The sequence below is a fragment of the Diadema antillarum genome, unplaced genomic scaffold (assembly GCF_040938485.1).
Source record: "Diadema antillarum isolate AM-2024a unplaced genomic scaffold, OU_Dant_1.0 seq00001945_RagTag, whole genome shotgun sequence".
Taxonomy (NCBI): Eukaryota; Metazoa; Echinodermata; class Echinoidea; order Diadematoida; family Diadematidae; genus Diadema; species Diadema antillarum.
In genome coordinates, this window is record NW_027272605.1 from 290,001 (window position 1) to 310,611 (window position 20,611).

General features: G+C 40.6%; 1 protein-coding gene across 1 annotated transcript in view; it reads right to left on the reverse strand.

The window, feature by feature from the left end:
- The window catches only part of LOC139713301 (uncharacterized), an 85,148-nt gene extending 67,108 nt beyond the window's left edge, over positions 1–18,040 (reverse strand). Inside the window, exons 1-9 of the mRNA XM_071625045.1 lie at positions 17,757–18,040; positions 16,778–16,823; positions 10,980–11,063; positions 9,895–10,077; positions 8,994–9,096; positions 7,916–8,040; positions 4,542–4,658; positions 3,712–4,026; positions 2,774–2,989 (exon numbers count right to left, since the gene is read on the reverse strand). Coding sequence (XP_071481146.1) covers positions 2,774–2,989; positions 3,712–4,026; positions 4,542–4,658; positions 7,916–8,040; positions 8,994–9,096; positions 9,895–10,077; positions 10,980–11,063; positions 16,778–16,823; positions 17,757–18,040 — 1,473 coding nt within the window. The remainder of the gene's footprint in view (positions 1–2,773; positions 2,990–3,711; positions 4,027–4,541; positions 4,659–7,915; positions 8,041–8,993; positions 9,097–9,894; positions 10,078–10,979; positions 11,064–16,777; positions 16,824–17,756) is intronic.
- Positions 18,041–20,611: the final 2,571 nt, after the last annotated feature.

The following is a 20,611-nucleotide window of genomic DNA, read 5'->3' on the forward strand; positions in this document are numbered from 1 at the left end:
AGGTGAATGACATTCTTGCTACAAACAAGCGTGACCTTTTCTAAAGATAACTCGTGCAGTACGCTTTCTCAATAGAGTGCTCGAATGCTCCAAAACTGGCACAGTTCGGTACGGTACGCTTTGGTTCAGTTTGCTTTGGTTCGCTTTAGAGCGCTCGAACACACCCAAACAGTACTTTTCAACAGCCACCAGAGAACGTACAAAACCATGCAGCCCCAGGCAAAGGAGAGTGCATCACTGTGAATCTTGCTTACTTAATGACAAAAGAAAAAGGTCGACAAAAGAAAATGGTCAACAAAAGTGGGAGAAAACATGAGAGAAGATGAAGGCAAGCAACAGGTTTGTTTTCTATTGTTTTTTTCCCACAGAATGCAAAGGGCAGGCTGGTGAAACAAAAAAAAACAAAACGAAACAAAACAGTGCTTTGAAGACAACCAATTCACAAACTAAGTGTGTATACCTCTTCGGAACTTTTAGTGCCAAATTTTAATCGTTTTCTGGCCGTGCGATGCGACGTTTGTATGTCACTACTCCCTATCTTAAGTATGGAGAGGGGCTGAAGCGTATCATGGGAAATGCAGCAGAGTCAACAATGAGAGGAAGGAGGGGGGAAAAATAAAATAATATTACTGAATTAATGACGTACGGAAAAATAAAAACATGGATAGCATGTCAAAGTCATGCAGCATCATTAGTAAACTTTGGTCTCAATAAATAAACGAGGAAATTGAAAGAAACGGTGAACACGTGTGTTAATCGAGGGTAGGTATGCAAAGCAAAAATAATGTCTACATCCGACAAGCAGTCACAAGATCACAAGTTTACAGGGCTGGGACGACGTGAACGGAGACTTTTGCCTCACTCGGTACACGAGGACTGATCTATGGTACCTATCCCACAATGCATTTTCTGCTTCTGGGTACATGCACTTGAGGCTTTCACTCACTACAATGAAATCAAAGTGGGGGCTATTCAAGCAGAACTATACACTTATTGGACAAAGAGATAACAAAGAAAAAAAAATCTGATGTCACATTGCGTACACGTAAAAATAAAATATTTGGAAAATGGCTAGTGGTAAAACCCACGTATCATGTGGTCATAAGAATAATGCAGCAGCATACAAAATCCTTGCAAATACAGTATACACTGTCAGCAGAGAACCAGAAGGCTTTAGTGCAAATTTGGGGGGTACCGAGTTTATATTGGTATCATGTTGTAGAGCTCCTCAATATTAGAGTGTCAATTTTCAATCATTTCTATTTTCATTAAAATGTTTAAAAACTACAACCACACAGGCACTATTTTACCCTATATCTGGAACAATGCTTATAATTCCATCCTTGTTTGATGGACTAAAATTTTGATTTCGTGGAAATTTATTGCTTCTTTTTTCACATGTATCTACGCTCAAATCTCAGAACCGTGAGGGAGCCCTTCTGATTCTCAGCTGCTGATATGCTCATTTTTCATTCATGAAGCATCACATCTTTTTCTTTTTGATGGGCAGGAAATAGGAGTTGGGAAAGGAGGCATCCCTCAACCCAATAATCCACCACAGAGGGAGAAGAAGGGGGGGGGGGGGGGGGGGAGGGGTGTAGGTTGGACATGGAGGAGTACATATTGTAGGTATGAATTATGGGGTTCAAATATGGAATCATACATTTCACTCTCAAAAACTTTTTGCACCTCTTGCCAATCGTGACAGCCATGAAAATGTATTCTCATCTTGTCTACACCCTCAAACTTGTGCGTCCCCTTTCTCCTCCTCAATTCAAGAACCAATAACTACATTATTGTCCTCCTCATCACCTCCCATAATCACTGCATCATTCCTCATCAAACAACATTGTTCAATCAGAGGCCCTAATAATCTTCCACTGAAAAAAAAAAAAAAAATCTCTTGGTAAATGTCTTGGGTCGTAAGCACATTTATTCAGAGTTTCAAGTATTCACGTAGCCACTATGAGAAAGGAAATAGTCACGGAAATGATCATAAGTGATGAGTGCTCATCTTCATCATCATTATCATCACCTTCATCACCATGACTACCTATAATATCTACCACAACATCACAGATCATTTTTAATCACCGTCAGCATCACTAGCACAGTATCCGTACCATAGCAATGACCATTTCCCCTTTTCACTGTCATCATAATCAGCACCAGCAATCAGCATCACCCTCACGATGATGAAAAAAAATCAAAATCAAATTACCTTTATCAGCTTTATGATTATCACAACCTCCATCAGCAACAACATCTATAACATCATCATCACCTTGTTCCCATCATCATAAATATCATCACCTTATCACCATCAGTATAAATATCATCAAATTATCACCATCAGTATAAATATCATCACCTCATCACCATCATTTTAAATATCATCATACCACCATCACTATAAATATCGCCATCACCTAATCACGATCATTATAAATATCATCATCATCGATTGATACAATTGTCATTGCGACCTCTTGTTTGCTTCCATTTCACCATCTCCATCAGCACCACCATCAGTAACATCATCATCATCATCACTATTGTCATTATAACAGACATCATTATCATCACCACCATGACAAATTGGTTATCACCATCACTGCTATATGTTGCTACCATCACTGGCATCCTCCCCCACCATCATCATCATCATCACAGACATCCTAACCCCATTTCTCACATCGATGCGCTTTGCACCAGTATATTTACCCCCTCCCCCCTTTGAAATAGAAAAGGTAGAGAACGGAAGAGGTCTTACCCTCTCCTCTCGTTTCCCGTTGTCGGGGCAATTGGCGTTGGACCGCGCCAGCACCTTCTCGAGGAGAGCGGCGGTCTCCTCGTCTGGTTCACCCATCATGTTCACCCGCTTGTTCTTCAGGTAGTGGGGCGTGTCCCGGCGGTGTAACCTGACATCCTCCGAAGACGGCTGGTCCTCCACATCACTCGCGAATCCAACATGCTTCTCGCCATCGGCCTTTCAAACAACACAAAAATAAAATACTATGCCAAGGTGTTCAAATGAAATTTGAGGATAACTGATTACTTTCTACTAGAAATAAATGGTATAACTACTACTGTAAAAGTTGATATTTTCGCGCAACTAATTTTTCGCGATCGGCGGGGTAAGAAGAGTTTCGCGTGTTTTTAATTCCGCGGAATCAAGACATCAACTACTGGAACATATGGCAAGCACAAATATTCGCGTGATTTGATTTTCGCACTAGCTTCGGGTTGCGCGAAATGCACGAAAATTTCAACACCGCGAAAATTTCCGCTTTTACAGTAATTTACAAACAGCTGAATATCAGCAAACAGCTGAATATTGGGCAATCTTATCACGCAGCATCGTATTGCCATCAGAACATAGCATGTGTTGCCAACAAAAAATTCAGAATGTATACTCCTTTGTCGCAATGCAAGATATTTCCAGGAAAAAAAAAATTCAAAACTTGCTGCTTCTTAATCAATCATTCCTATACTTGAAGTAACAAGGAGGGGTGAAGTTTTTACCCCATTGATAAATCAACGATCTATTCACTGGCACTTTCATCCTTTCTTTGTTAAGTTATTCACAATAAGCGTTCAGTTCTCTGGATAAAAAGAAAAAAATTGTCACAGTATGGGTAATTTTCCCATAGGAGTCAAGCAATTGCTACATCCGTTCTCAATGTGACAAGACCCTCTTTCCAGACTTACATCTGAGTCATCCGGCGTGAGTCTACCGGTCCTGCCGTCCACCGACAGCTTCTCCTCATCCCCCTCGATGGTCATCATCCCCCCTCCTCCTCCTCTCACCGTAACCTCCTCCTCGAGATCCACTATGGGCGTGTCCATCGCAGAGCACGTCGTCACGGCGATGGTCGGCGCGATGTTGGTGTCAAAGGACACGCCCTTGGTGTCAAAGGACACGCCCTTGGAGACCGCCTCCACCGGATAGTCAAAGTGGTGGCCACCCTCCTCCTGGTGGTGGGTGCTGCCACTCAGCCCATTCTCCATGACGACCCCTCCGTTCTGGCAAAAAAGATGCGATATTGGTCTCACATCACTATACATAGCAAGGTACACAGAGCACCACATTGTGATGTCAGAAACATTCGTTGCCATGGAAACGGGTTTTAAACAACCTCACCTGGCCTGAATATCTGTGAACACTATCGTTGCTAATCATGCTCACATCGGGTTTGACTCCAAGCTATAACAAAAGACTGAGACACTATCGCTTTGGTACTCGATACGTTTCAAATATTCCACTTTATTTCATGCAGTAAAACGGAAGAAGATAAGTGCATCAGCATAGTTTTAACCATGAAAACGATTACTGAAAAATGTTAATGAATTCCCAATAATTCGAAATCTTTCCTCAATGAGAACGCTCGCAAAACCAACAGGAAGTGGTTGATCTGTCAACTGATGTACGCAGTCACGCTGCAAAGGTTTAAAACCATACATTCATGGCAAAACAAAACTACCAGGGATAAACCAAAAAAGACATGGGCCAGGATTGCATTCCCCCCTCTAGAAATTACCTCCGTGGGTTCCGATTCATCTTCAGACCTGCCGTCGTGACCTTTACCCTGGAAATACTTCGGATGTCTCGACTTGAGATCCTTGGGATGCGGTGTGTCTTGTCTCGAAAACGGTGTCTGCGGAATTCAACAGAAGAGAGGAAATAATTGCATAAATTATGAAGTACGATATACATATAATAAAATTCCTATCACAATTACATCCCTTCTCTTCATCATCTTCTCATTATTACCCTAACTACTGCTTACGGAACTAATACAACTACCAAATTACTACATGTATCTTTCATTTACATACATACTCTCTCTCTTTCTCTCTCTCTCTCTCTCAATTTATCTTTCTTTCCCATTGTTTGTGATCATCATCTATGCAAATGTAAGTTCTGCTTGAAATCATATTTTCTCGTATGTGAATGGCAGGTGGCACACTTTTGCATGCCAGCCGAAGTTTGCAAACGGACAGGGGTGAGGGGGGGGGGGGGGAAGGGATCGGCAAAGATGTTCAAGTTGTAATAAAGGTCAACACCAATTTGACGCATCCAGAGAGGAAGCCACGGTAACTCAACTCAGACACATCACCGGAAGGAGCACTTCAATTCGGTCTGCTGCCTTCCAGAGACAGGCAAAATTCTCCCTTTTATCTCTTTTCTATTCTTGGGGGGGGGGAGGGAGGGGGGGAAGGGGAAAAATATTTGTACTTCTACATATTTCAGGATAAAAGCATTTCCTTGCTGCTTTGACCACTAGACTGGAATTTAAAAAGAACTGTGCTTAATTTTGAAATCATGGGCTCCTCAAGTATCTACAATTTTTGAGAGTATGGGTTCAAGAGGTTCAGATTTTTATCATGGATGGATGTTGACTAAGAAATCATTCGACATAACATAATTTTGGGAGCACAAAATTGAGATATCTGTACAGGACTAAGTCTTGAAAATAATTTGTATTTTCCATGGTAGGTATATCACTTAACATCTAGCATGCTCAGATGCTCACCTGTTTGAACTTTAAAATGAATGCATACAACATGTAGATGAACAAAATCAGTGAGAAATGTGCCAGTGGGGAAAACCAGAGCATAGATAGAAAATTACATCTTTTCACATCACAGACATGGGGGCATAATGTGGAGACAGGATATTGTGAGCTTATAGGAAAGCAAAACTCTGCCAGAACGAGAAAAATTAACGAGAACCACTTCTCGTGCTATTTTTCCCAGAAGCGACACCAGCGGGGTTTGGCAGCTTTCGGCACAGCAAGCCTGGAAAGAGGCTAACCGCACAGGACAAGGATGTCCCCAATCACAGAGCTATGAATCATGAAGAAGGCTTTCACACTCACAAAAAAAAAAAACTCGGTTTGTTTCATGTTTTTTGTGAATGACTCTCTTACAGCCATGGAATTATATTTTGACTAGTTTAAACGTGACCTTGACCACACACTGAATCACATTAAAAAAATCATGTTTGGTGAATGATAATGATAATAACGATAATAATTGATATTTATACAGACACTGCTCAAAACGAGCATCACAAAACCTTTTTTTAAAAAAAAAAAGCAAATTATTGTGGTCTGGAGGATTGTTTCCACCACATTTTGCTTGACTCGGTGCTCATCATTTTCATTTTTTTCTGAATAATGTGACCTGTAAAGTATAAATGATGAGATACAGCTGTTTTTACATCTGGCATGGTGTGTTCACACAGAGACACACTTGTGCAAGTAAGCCATATTTAGAATTGTGTTTACGCACACTGAGACAAGATGCTTGACTGACAGATCACAGAAGTTAGAACACTGCAGCTCTTAGAAATGTTGTCTGCTGATCGGCAGTTGACAAAGAGAAGTCACTTTCCTATCTGAACTCTCAGGACACGTATGCATAATAACATGCACTTGTATTACAGCTTCAGATGTTCAATTACAAACAAGTTCTTTTGCAAGTGTCAAACCTTCTCATACACTGGTCATTGCAGGTTCTGAGGAACACTCATCATCCACCTCTCTATGGCGCCCTCCCTCCCCTATCCTATCTTCCTATCTAACCCACTGACTGCCTTCTTCACTTTCTTTCTGAACAGGATAAAATCTCCAGAGTGTTTTTCTTTGTTTGTGTATTTATAGATGTCCCTAAATAATCCTTTGCTTTCTCTTGTTTCCTTTTTCATTTCTAATTCCTAAGCTTTTAACTCTTTCATCATCCTCATCATCCTCCTCCTCATCATCATCATCTTCGTCAGATATTCTTGCACCTTCTTTTATCATCCCCCACCCTATCTTCCAATTTAACCCACAGACTGCAAGCTTCACTTTCTTCAAAACAGGATAACACCTCCAGTGTGTTATCCTTAGTATTTGTTTATTTTTAGATATCCCAAAAATAAGTTAATGCCTTCCTCTTGTTTCCTTATTCATGCCTACTTACCACGGCTTTCAGCTCTTCATCAACATCATCATCTTTGCAAACTTTTCTTTTGTCTCCTTTCTCGCCCATTCAAATTCTCCCCCTCTCTTCCTCTCCCACTGTCCCCTTCCCATGCCTTCCTGTGTGACTCAGTGGAGAGCGAGGGTGTGTGTGCGTGTCTCTGTTTATGCGCTGGCGTGTTTGGTTACTGACATGTGCGCGTCTATAAATAGTTTTTGCGGAAGATTGCACTCATGCCCATCTTGCTCTCCCCCCCCCCCCCCCCCACCCCACCCCTACCACATCCATCTCTCTCTCTCACCAGCTCACATCATACAAACCCCGGCAAGTCTATTTACGACGCAGCCAACGATGTACAATATACTTTGGAAAGAACAGCCACTGGTTCTCCCCTCTTTAGAGTGCTAAAATCGGAGTCTCCATTTACAGCTTGTGCACCATAATTGGACAAAAAACTGCAGCTGTCTCTTACCAGGGCTATAAAGGAATCCAAGGTTACACTATTTAGAAGGCATTACACCTTCTCTTTTCTTTTGCTATTTCGTCTCTGACACTGGCTCAAGTGGGAAACCACAGGTACTTTGCAGCAGTATTGCTTCACAACACCCCCACTTTAAAGGGAATAATGCCTCCGGCACCCTGTGGATGGAGGCATAAAAAAAATCCAGCATACATATAATTGTCACAACCCTCCACAACGTTACTTAAAGTACTGCTGACATCACAAGAAAAGTCTTTGCCCCTGCCTTTAGCTCATCTTTTTCTCTGGAGCATGCAGCTAGCTGGTTTCCCAAGCTTGATTGTCTCTATGGTGAAAACATGGCTAAAAACACCAACAGCACTGACAATGGAAAAAGAAATATTGCCAATTTGAAAATTTGATTTGAGGGAGCAAAGTGGGGTAGAAATTCTCCCCCTCCCTCTTCCCTGAGTTGCCATTACATACCGATTTGCCCTCGTTGTCGATGACCTCGTCTGCGAACATTGCCCGCGACGGCCCCCTCTCGGCGAAGTTGACCTGATCTGTGTCCAGCGCCCCCACGTGTAGGTTGTCTGGGAAGGCACCATACTCTGTGTGTAAAATTTTACAAAGAAAACAAAAAAGTTTGGCGAATTCTTATCCCTACTCTGTTCATGCGACACGAGGAAAGAAAGGCTCAACAGATTTCTGCCGACAAATGAAAGTGAAATTATTTGGTGAATAGCATGCTACTTGAAAACATCCCAGAATCACTTATAAGGTAAAGCGAACCTCTTTCACAAACCACTCAATATCTACTTCAGTCCACACGGGTAATGTGTATTGCATCAATAAAAGGGAAATATGCAAGATCTCGAAACACACAGAGTAAAGCACCTACAGTTGGGCATTGAAGAATGGGAAGTGAAAGTATTTATCAGATTTCTTGCTGGATTGCTTTTTATTCTTTAAGAGCTTTAATTGTTTTCAAGCTTAAGGAGGATGGACAGATACATGTACATGTAGATTCAAACAGTATGGTAAGACACTTGTGGTACACTTTCCTCATACATAAAGTGTACCATCAGTAAATATACAGTTACACACGGTGTAAATACATAATCTAATTAATAAATAAAACAATTAATGACATCAATATAAACAGAAATAAATACACAAATCAAGTAAAGAAGTGACCATAGGCAATGCTCGGCCAATCAATCTATCGATGATCGATCGATCGATCAATCAATCAATCAATCAATCAATCAATCAATCAATCAATCAATCAATCAATCAATCAATCAATCAATCAATCAATCAATCAATCAATCAATCAATCAATCAATCAATCAATCAATCAATCAATCAATCAATCAATCAATCAATCAATCAATCAATCAATCAATCAATCAATCAATCAATCAATCAATCAATCAATCAATCATTCAATCAATCAATCAATCAATCAATCAAACAGATACACGAACATATAAGTAAATCAAATGAAGTAAGTGAAATGAGTGACCACAGGCCATGCTTGGTCGGTCAGTCTGAGCCTTACCTGCGCCCTCTGTCGGGCCCCTCTGGGGCAGGAGAAAGCAGGTGAGGACCTTCAGTCTCTGGGGCCCGATCTCCTCCGTCTGGAAATTCAGCATCGGCTGGGACTGCGGGCCAACAAGATACAAACAAATGAATACAAATCAAGTAAGACACAAAATTTGTACACACCTCCACGGGAAATTTGTAGCCATTCTGCCATAGCACAACAAAGTTTCTGGCATTGCTATTGATAGTCAATATGCTGAAGTTTCCCTTTAATCCAAGTAATACAGATAAGTGGTCCAGGGTCAGGTTAGATTTTATCCTTGCCAGGATTTCCTTCTCTTTTTTTTTTTTCTTTTTTTTTTCCTTTTTCCGTTGTCAGTAGCACAGGTTAGGTTCACCACTACAGATCAAGTGACATTGGCCAGTGGATGCATATAATATGTGAGTGTGCATATTGGTCGAAGTGTGTGTTTATTTATAACTGCAGCATAGTAACTCGTAGAAACACAGAGCTTTGAACGAATAAAAATACATGTAGCATCACACTCAACAGTCATTTAATCTCCTCCATCAGCATAACACAACTCTCTTGTTGTCAAGCTTTCAGTTGCTGCATCAGTAATTTGCATCTGAATTTGGGGGATTCACAAGAAATGTTACCCAGGGAAGGTGTCCAACGGAAAGCAAATTTTGGAGCTGTTGAATCCATCGAAGCCAAAACAAATTCACAGTGCTACCAAATCCCTATTGCTAACCCACTGAGGATGGGCTGATTTTGCTACAACATGCATTTCCCAAAAGACACTTGCCCGAGTATACTCAGTTAGAGAGCAATAACAGTGTGGAGAGGACTCTATATCTCATGAAAGGGCCTTGGAGCGAGGCTAAGAAGTTTGTTCTGAGTTTTCTTTTCCCACCTGGTTTTCTGACAGCCAGAGGGCCTTCAGGTTGCAGTTTGCCAGCTGGATGGGCAGCCAGTCCAGCCGATTGCCGCACACATCCAGTACGTGTAGCTCCCGCAGCTGACCCAGCTCTGGCGGTAGGCGGAGCAGGCGGTTGTCACGGAGAGAGACCACGCCCAGTCGTGTGCATTTGCCAATCTGAAAGAGAAAAGACACGGCAAAGTGAATACTGAGGGGGAGGGGGAGGGGGAAAGGGGGAAGTTAGCATACTGAGCGATAATTAGCCAAATCAGCACGAACCCACTGCTAAATGCACACCACAATTGGTCTCTTAGCAACAACCCTTGTGCGCTTTGACAGACGAAACTGATCTTGTTCTAAATCTCTCCAACTTGAATATCTTGAAATACTTTTTCTTTCTTGGGTGTGGAGTGATACAAGTTATATGTATCAATTCTGAACAATACCGTAAAAAAAAAATTAACCAGTAGAAATATCAAATGCCTCAGTTCCTTTATTTACAAATGAGCTACATCATGTTTCAAGTCACTATTCTTCCAGTAACTACATACATGTAGTAGACATTATTAGTGAATTACATAGTAGACATAGTGAATATATTCTTGAACACCCCCCCCCTTCTACATAAGCTGATTCACACACACACACACACACACACACACACACACACACACACACACACACACACACACAGGCAAGTGTATGCACCAATTCCCATAGACACATGGGCATACATGACCCCAACTGCCTCCAATGTATACAAACTACTTGGCAAGAAACAATGCACAGATAAGGAAAGTGGTGAAATTCATGGTCAAACGTCCACATATCCTCTTTCAATGTGAACCAAACCACCACAAGTGTCAAATTTGATGACACAGAGTGTCAAGTCCTCATTTCTTTTCATGCCTACCAGTATTTCCTTCCGTGGTTTAGGATAAATATGCAATCTCAAGAATCATACCATCTACTACTATCATACCAGTACTTTAATAACTCCCCAACTCTTTCTTCTCTTTTTTTCTTCCTTTTTCTATCCCCATGTATGTTTCTTCCCCCGATTGTCCTCAAAAACCCACCTGTGCGGGAAGCTGCGTCAACCTGTTGCGGTCCACGTTGAAGTTGTTGAGCCGCCGCAGGGAGCCTATCGTTGGCGGTATTTCCTGTGGAAGTCGCCGGAAGGCCAGAGCCGCAGGGACGAGAGCGTACAACAGACAGACAGACAGACAGACAGACAGAAGGGGAGACAGACAGACAGACAGAGAGAAAGAGAGAGATGAAAAACAAACAAAACCATGACAAACGTTGAAAGGAAGTTCATGCAGATGTCTGGTCCATTGTTTGATGCAATCAGCAAATTCTTCCCTAACACATTGAAAGACACTTGAGGAGTGTTAAAAACAATGACAATGATTCTTTGTACAGATCTAGCAAACACTGTCAATGTTCCTTTCTTTCATGATCCTCAATCACTTATAAACTACATGTACTGTAAATGTGAATATTTTCGTGCGACTAATTTTTCGCCCTTGGTAAGAAGAGTTTCGCGTGTTTTTAATTCCGCAGAATCAAGACATCCCACACAGAAACACATAGCAAGCAAAAATATTCGCGTGCTTGTATTTTCGCGCTAGTTTCTGGTTGCGCGAAATGCGCGAAAATTTCAACACCGCGAAAATTTCCACTTTTACATTAGCTACATGTAAAGCCGCTTGAACCGTTTCTCAGCGCACGGGGGAAAGTAGATCATGGGAGGCCACCACATAGCCACATCGCATTTCGAGTAACTGACCACTGATATATCAAGACCAAGTTTCGTATGGCAGTGAGTCGCCATCAATGCAACTCTATTACTAAAGAGAAATGGGTTATTGATGTCCGAAATTCCTCAGCAGTCTGGAGGTAAAGACTAACTCGTGTCAGACTTTCGGTAGACACCAAGACCACAGTTTGGGCCTTGACAAATCCCTAACTAGCTAAACCACACATTCGTCACAAACAAGAGTTGTGAGCAAACCTCCCATGTAATCAAAAGGAGATGCATTATTGGACATCACTCGGGACAACGGAAGTTCTTCCACCTGTCTGTTTTTTGGTTTGTTTGTTTGTTTGTGTGTCTGTTTTTTCTCTTCGATGTCCACGTTATGACTGGTCTCTTATCTGTCTGGGCTCCATTTCCCCTTCTCTGTCCAGTGACGTTCCTTCATAATACTTTTGCCATGACCCTTATAGTCTGTCATTCATTGAGGACAGCTGGTCATCTCTACCATTGTTTTTACCAGGTAGTTGAAATTTGATCTTGTGTTCAAATAGTCACTGTATTTTCTCAAGGTTAGGTATTATTCATCTCTTCTGGTATAGCTGGAGTGAATACGAACAGCTTGCCTGTGTGCAGATCTGGGTTCCGTTTCATAAAACTTGTTATCGGTAACAACTGCCACATTTCTATGACAAATTTGCTCTCAGCCAATCAGATGCATTGATTTCAGTAGCTTATAACAATTATCATAATTTGCTAACTGATAACAAGTTTTACGAAACGGGGCTCTGGAATGTGAATTGGTGTGAATGCTTTGCATGCACAAGCATACAGTATACAGGGTGCGAAATCTCTGTGGTGATACAGAAAACAAGGCATCGGCGTTCAGAATCCTCAATTTACCATCTCTCTTTTCTCATAATTCGTCAATAACATTTCTTGTGGATATCAGAAATGTTAGGATGGGCCATATCTGCCAGTTTCAAGGAATTTCAGAGCCGATCGTGGAAGAAAAGTAGATACTTTTGCCTCAAAAATACACCAGTCGTGGGTTTGTTTTCACGCCAGCTACTGCTAAACACCTGGATGTCCGATCATGAGAATATTCATATTCCATTGTATACTCAGAATATGATGGACTTACACCTGGAGTAAAAAGACCTCATATCTCAGTTATAGCATACATGAAAAAGTTTTCTTTGAACATCATTTTGAATATCAAAATTACTGAAACACTATGATTAATGCAATAAACAGCGTTTCTACATTACTTTACGTCAACATCAATGTTTTGTTTTTTTGTGTGAAAATGTTGCAAGAATGAACAAGTTTGTTTTTTAGCTCTCCAGAGAATTTATGATTTTGAGATATGAGGTCTTGTCACCCAAGGGACCACACACGACTGCGACAGATATCTCTGTTCTGGGAAAGAAACTTTTGATATTAAGTAAACTGCATTTTCAGTCAGATTCTCACAGCATTTTTACTGTTTCTTTTGTCTGATTCTACTTTTTAAGCAGTCAGCTTTCATCACGGATTGAATTTTATCACTGTAAGGAGCATCGCAGTCTGCATAAGGGGGGAAAGAAATGGTGTTAACTCCGACGATGACAGATTCCATCAAATGTCAATAAGCAGCTGATCTTCACCCTAACAGGGTGAGAGACAAATCGAGCGTCTCCTGCACAAGGCAAAAGGTTGAGGTAAAGGAGATGGGGTCGGTGGCTGAGATGAAACGAGGGATCAAGGGATGCCTGCCTGGCTGCCTTCTTATTCTCTCATATTCCTGAGACAGATACAGGGGGTGATGACACTCACTGACCCCCACCACCCTACCCTTCCCCTCTTCCCCCCATTCCCTACCCCCCACCCCCAACATTGATGCTGGTGAACGCTGTTTTCAAATGAGCTGCAGCCAGGAGCTCTCCTTCGATCTCTCTCAAGGGTTTTTTTATTGCTCTTTTTGTAAGAGTGGCTCACCATACCAATTCCATTTAAATCCTGTGAATTTTGCAGTCTACACAGCCTGAAAATTCCCCTCTAAATTGATGCCCGGCTGCTATACTAACGGACATTTTCTGCGTGGATAATGATAAAGGCTGTGCAGACAAAATCTTGGTATTAGGGTATATTTAACCCAGAGCAAAGAACTGTTTCTTTTTTTTTTCCCCAAGACTAAATCCGCAGATATGCATATTCTGCAGATATGCATACATCTGGTTATTTAAGGAAATCACCCTCTATTTTCAGCCTTTTCATCTTCAGAAGATCGAGTTATACAAAGAGATGCGGTTTTAAATTAGCATTCATCAAATCCCCAACCTCCGCTCTTGGGGCGAGATGTAAAACTCCTTTCTGCACAATCTAAAAATAATTCCATCAGTGCTCTTCCAATACTAGTGGCATATAATTCCATCAGACCGGGGCTATCATTTAGTGCGTAGAATAGAGGATTTAATTCTAACTCCAAATGCTGAGATAAACTTGTTATTACCCCATCATACCAGAAGGCAAAAAGATTGCATAGCAGAGCAGTGAGGTTTTGAAGCGATGGGCTGGAGAAGGTGAAGGATTTGTCCATTTTTCTGTGAGTTTTAACAACTGCAAGGTAATTTTGTTCTCTTTTTTCTTTCATCTTGTTGAATGTTTGTTACAGCATTTGCTTTTCGTCGTACATTTTATGTTCTCTTTTGAAACTTGAGGTACGTCATTTGATCTATTATTGTACGTATTGTTGTTCTTTTTATGTAGTTCACAGACCTGCAGAAGTGCAGTTGTGCTGAAGCAAATCAATGTTATTACATAAAATAAACTTAAAATGAAAGTGAAAGTGTATACTGTCATATGACATAGCCTACACAGTAGGTGAGATATTCTCTACAACATATTTGTGTAAAAAGTAATACTTCATCTCAATACTTCCCCCTCCCACCCTTCCCAAGATGCTTTACACGTAAAATGGTTACCACCTCGAGGGCGACATACGATTTCTTTCATTCCCATCCAACAAAAGCGGCGGCGGAAACGGCCACTTCCGAGCGTGCCATATCCCGAGGCAGCCTTGCTATTAAAATAAAAGAAAACCCACTATATCTGCAAACACTGATAAATGTGTATGGTGACATCAGAGGGAATAAATGAGTAATGCGTCAGATTTTCTCTCCTTCCTCCATCATAAATGATCTTTCAATTATCGCCCGACTAGAAAACAGGTGGTTCCTCGTTGCACTATAAATGTCACGACCCTGTCAAGTCTGGGCCATCCGACTTTTTTTATTCTCTGTCTCACAAAAAACAATAACAAAAACAAAAACAAAAACAAATGACCCATTTTTGCTTCTTTTATTTTCCCACCATTTCCCTCCATTTCACCCCCCCCCCCAAAAAAAAAGAGTAACAAATCTGTCAACGTCTGGACGTCAATCAGACACGTCAGAGCACCCCTAATTTGCAACCATGGGGGAGGGGGACGGACGGTAAATTTTGTTCGAGGACTGCCTTGGCCAATTAAAATGCACGGGGCTGACATAACATACAATTTGAACATGGCTGCAAAGCGATTTAATTTGCACACATTTCGAAGCATTACTCATTCCATGTTTCTGTGGACATACTCCATACAGGCCTACTTCTGTAAGTACTTTACATCACCCTGCTCTTGTTTTCACACAATAATCCGTACAGGCCAACTTCTGTATAAAGTACTTCTCATGGTATCTGTCCTTGTTTTCATAGCATACTCCATACAGGCCTACATGGTGTACTTCTATAAGAACTTTACAAGGCCCTGTCCTTGTTTTTCACACAATACTCTATACAGGCCTACTTCTATACGTACTTTGCATGGCCCTGTTCTTGTTTTCACACAATCCATTATTCATTAGATAGAGGAACCTGCTTTAAAGGGGAAGTTTCCCCAAATGCAGCAATATAAGTAGAACACATCGGTGAAAGTTTGAGGAAAATCAGACAATCCGTACAAAGTTATGAATTTTCAAAGTTTTAGTGCTGCCATTGCTGGATTAGAAGACTAAAACAGTCTGTGATGTCACAGCTGAACAATGGTATAAAGAAAATATAAAAGAACTATAAAAAAAAATGTAACTTTTGTGGCATAATGAAAGAGCAATTGGCATACTTAATTCAGAATGCAGGGCAAATTATATTACCTTAAACATATATCAGTAACAAGTCAAAGCAATGTGTACTTTTCATAGAAAAATTATATTTCGTGATATTTTCATTATATTTTCTTCATATCACTGCTCTGCAGTGACATCATAAAGTTTACTTGTCCTTTCATCTGGCATTGGCTACATCAAAACCTTAAATATTCATAACTTTTCAATGGATATTGTCTGATTTTCCCCAAAATTCACTGATGTGTTCTGATAGTATTTCTGCATTCACTCAATTCACATTGTACATTTGGGGGAAACTTCCCCTGTAAGTGATAGCCATTCGCTGCAGAGCAAATCTAGTGGCAGTGAAGTTCCTACATTGCTGTGTCATGCACTGTGCACACTGCATTATGAATTACTCATCAAGTCCTATCATTTCAGCACAACATTATTGCCATTGCCATGGCAACTAGAAAAAAATGCTCAACAAACAATGAGCTGTGGATTAACTCACATCGGCAATAATGACCTTCATGTATGCTTGTTGATGTTCCATTCCAAAGAGCGCGTGAAGCTCTGGATAATTATGTGCATAACAAGCTACACTACAACTGGTACAACATGTACATCTCATATACCTGTATACAATATATGAAGAGTTTGTTCGCAAAAACCGATAAGTCCATTTTTGAAGATTTTGAAGTATGGTCTCTGTCATAAATTACAAAATAATACCTTTTAAATGATATATTGGTCACTACATATATAGGTATATTTTTGAAGTTATGGTCAAAAGAAGCAAAACATTTTCTTAGTATTCTCTTTATTTTTCTTGACCTTTAATGGCAAATATCTCCATTTGGCAAATATGGACTTATCAGTTTTTGCAAACAAACTCTTCATATCTTTTGTTTTACAATATGCTGTAGACTAACTGCGGCTGAGACAGCTTGAACCTTACGTCTTGGTGAAGAAGGAAAACCATGAAATGCCTTACCTGTAGCAAGTTTTCTGTGAGGATGAGTTCTGTCAAATTTTCGCAGCTGAAACAAGAAGGTTAGAAAATAGGAAAGACTAATAAGTCATGCACAAGGCAAATACTTGAAATGGAATTTGATCTCCATGTGATTAAAAATGAAAACCACAAATAGAAAAGTAATAAGAATAGATATAATCATTATCACAATGGTGCAACTCCCAATCCTTCTTCTTCTTCTTCTTCTTCTTCTTCTTCTTCTTCTTCTTCTTCTTCTTCTTCTTCTTCTTCTTCTTCTTCTTCTTCTTCTTCTTCTTCTTCTTCTTCTTCTTCTTCTTCTTCTTCTTATTATTATTATTGTTATTATTATTATTATTATTATTATTATTATTATTATTATTATTATCATTCTACTACTACTACTTCTTCTTCTTCTTCTTCCAGCACTACTGATAACCATTATTTATCGTCATAACAATTACACTTATCAATGTAAAGAAACTGCACATGACAAATCAGTAATAACAAATGTTTCCAGGATATGAAATATTTGGCATAAGAATGGTTAACCTAGACTCTTACTAAAGGGAGACAGGATTTATTACATTTATCTATTTATTTATTCTGTTTTATTTATTTGAATGCATAAAACTATTTCCAATTTTATTTCAGAAATTTTCAGATCTCAGTAGATTCTGTTCTGATCTCTGTAGATTGTAATTTAATGATTCTAATTATTGAAAAGTAGAAAGAGACAGGTAAATCTACAAACACACATACATACACCTGCATACTTTTGTATGTTTGTTTTTCAATAATCTTTACTTGACATCTATAATTTCACATAACAAAAATGCACACACACACACACAGACACACACACACAGACAAACAGACAAACAAACAATCAAACAGAGACAAGTGGATGGAGGAGGCTGAAAGACAGTGATGAAGAGAGACAAATGAGGGTAGTGGAGGGGTAAAGAGAGGTTTTACAAACCTGCCGATGGCTGGTGTGAGGGTAATGAGACGATTCTGGTCCAACTTCAGGATGTTTAGCTCCTTCAGCTTGCCTGCAGGAGGTGGAAAGGGTGGAGGAGGAGGATGGAGGAGGAGAACGAGGAGATGAAGGTGGAGGGAAGAAGGAGGAGGGGAGAGGACGAGGAGGAAGTGGAGGAGGATGGGGAATAGAGGAGGAGGAGAAGAGGGAGGATGATGGAAGAGGGAAGAGGGAAAAGGAAGAGGAGGAATTGGAGGAGGATGGGGGATAGAGGAGGAGAACATGGAGGATGATAGAAGAGGAAAGAGGGAAAAGGAAGAGGATGAGGAGAAAGAGGAAGAGGAAGTGGAAGAAGAGGAAGAGAAGGAGGAGGAGGAAAGAGGGAGAAGAAGGGAAGGGGAAGGCAGAAGAGGAGGTGGTAGTGAATAAATAAACAAGAGGATGGAGGGAAAAAAGAAGGAAGAAAATGGAAGAGGAGGGAGGAAAAGGAAGGGAAGAGAGAGAAGAGGAGGAAGAAGAGGAAGAAGAAAAGAAGAAGCGGGCAAAGGGGAAAGAGAAGCGAGGATGAATGAAGGAGAGATGGAAGAGGAAGAAGTGAAGAGGAAGAAGACAAAGAAGCAGGACAAGGGGGAGGGTAGGGAGGTTAAATGAAGGGAAATGGAAAGAAGAGGAGGAGGAGGAAGAAAGAGAGGAAGCAGGCAAAGGGAGAGAGGATGAATGAAGGGAAGACAGAGGAGGAAGAAGAGGAAGAAGAGGAGGAGGTGGTAAAAAGAAAGATGACATCAAAGTAGAAGAGGGAAGATAAAGGAGGAAGCACAAGAGGATGAAGGGGGAAAAAAGAGGGCAAGGAGAAGGAAGGAAGAAATGGGAACATTATGAAATAGTGGCATGAGAAGATAATATGCAGCTTTACATTGGCGAGGAATCCTCATTTGCAACTTATGTATCACCAGGATCCAGTTTAAGCATCAATATTCTTATTGCTGCTTACAAAAATATGAGACAGACGTATCACACAATAAACCTCTTTTGATGGTTGACTTTGTAGACTCTGTGACCTCAAGGAACACAGAACAATGCCTGCGCATCAAAAGAAAAAGAGACTACATACACACTGCTCAAATTTAGAAAACCACTCGGGGAAAAAAAATACAGGTTACAACTGCCTGAGGGGCTTTCAAAAAGGTGTCAACGTACATTGACATCTCTCACCTTCTTACTTCTTTTACTTTTCTACATTTTTACACTGAAAATCAAAGGAATGGCAAGACGACCCCACACCTGCCGCTTAAATCCTTATCGTAATTTCATATATTTCAAATCAGTTTTAATCATATCAACAAATCTTATTAGTTTCCATCAAAAAAAAAATGTCCCTTTATCTCTTGTTAACCATACATGTCATCTGTAAAATCATTTTGTAACTCATCAGGAACGTCTCAAATCAGTAGATGTTAAACAGAGTTAAAGTCATGGGGGGGGGGGGGCGGGGCAGAATGGAGACATTTCCCTTATGAGACGAACATATCATCACCATCCTCCAAAGCCTCCAGCCTGTCCCCCTCAAATCTCCAGTCTGCACTTCACTTCAACTGGAAGCAAAACTGCCTCCTTTTATTTTTACCCCCACCTTCTCTCTCTCTCTCTCTCTCCAGTGGCGGATGGGGGGGGGGGGGGGGGGGGGTGGGGGGGGAGGCACACCGGATGCCTACCCCTTTTGATCTTAAAATAAAAGATATAAAAAGAAAAAACTCAAAGGGGGCATGCGCACCCCTGTTTATTTTTCAATGGAAGTGGCCCCAGAAAGTTGCACTGAAGCCCCCATTTTTTTTTTTTTTTTTTTTTTTTTTTTTTTTTAATTCTTTTTTCGGCTGATGATGACACCCGGAAGTGGCACCAAAAATATTTTTGAGCAATCCCCTCCTTTACGGAATTCCTGGATCCACCCCTGCTTTCTTTCTTCTCCCTCATAGAGATCTACTAGAATGCCACATTACAGCCTTGGGCATCATACACACAATTTCATGGACAAATTGTCCCTGGGTAGCACATGTTTTTGTTTGTTGCTCCTAGGTTTGCTTGTGCTGTTTTTTGTTGGTTTTTTTTTTTTTGTCTGTTTTGTTTCATTTTTATTTGGTCTGTTTTGTTTCATTTTTATAAATTTTATTCCTTTTTCTTTTCTTTTTGCTGTATTAGTAAGAATATCCTGAACAGTTGGTAAGGGGGATTTGCAATGTCCACTGGGAAGGGGTGGGGGGGGGGGGGGTGGCATGTGCGGATGACCATTCAAGTAGATGACTGATGGACAATAGTGTACCCTTACTGAACAGTCACGGCACATTTGCACATACGCTGTTTTTCCATTAGCTTTCTCCAGTCTCTTGGGGGAAGCTAAGAAATAATCATGTGATATTTGGGTTAATCCACCATCAGCAGTATTACAAGGATGAGTTTGGGTTCTCTAGATAGCAACCCTCCGCCGCCTCCCCCCCCCCAAAAAAAAAGAAGATAGAATAAAATAAATGAATTTTTTCATGTCACCCTATATGCCCAGAGAGCTTCTCACTCACATTTTACGAAAAGCAAAAGTAGAAAATACAAATCATCTTCAACAGCCATGGCTGGCTGGAACTAAAATCCGATTTGTTGACATGATACAAGATAAGTGGAAGGGGGGAGAGGGGAAGAGGAATAGAGAATCTTTTAAAATACATTGTAGCTTGCAGTAGCTACTGTCAAAACAAAACAGGATAGATCAGACGCATATGCTGTGTTACTCTCTTCTTTTGTGAACCTGCGACGTTTGCTCCGGCAGTAAGAACTGAAAATGCCCGTCATAACTTGAGTTATTTTCC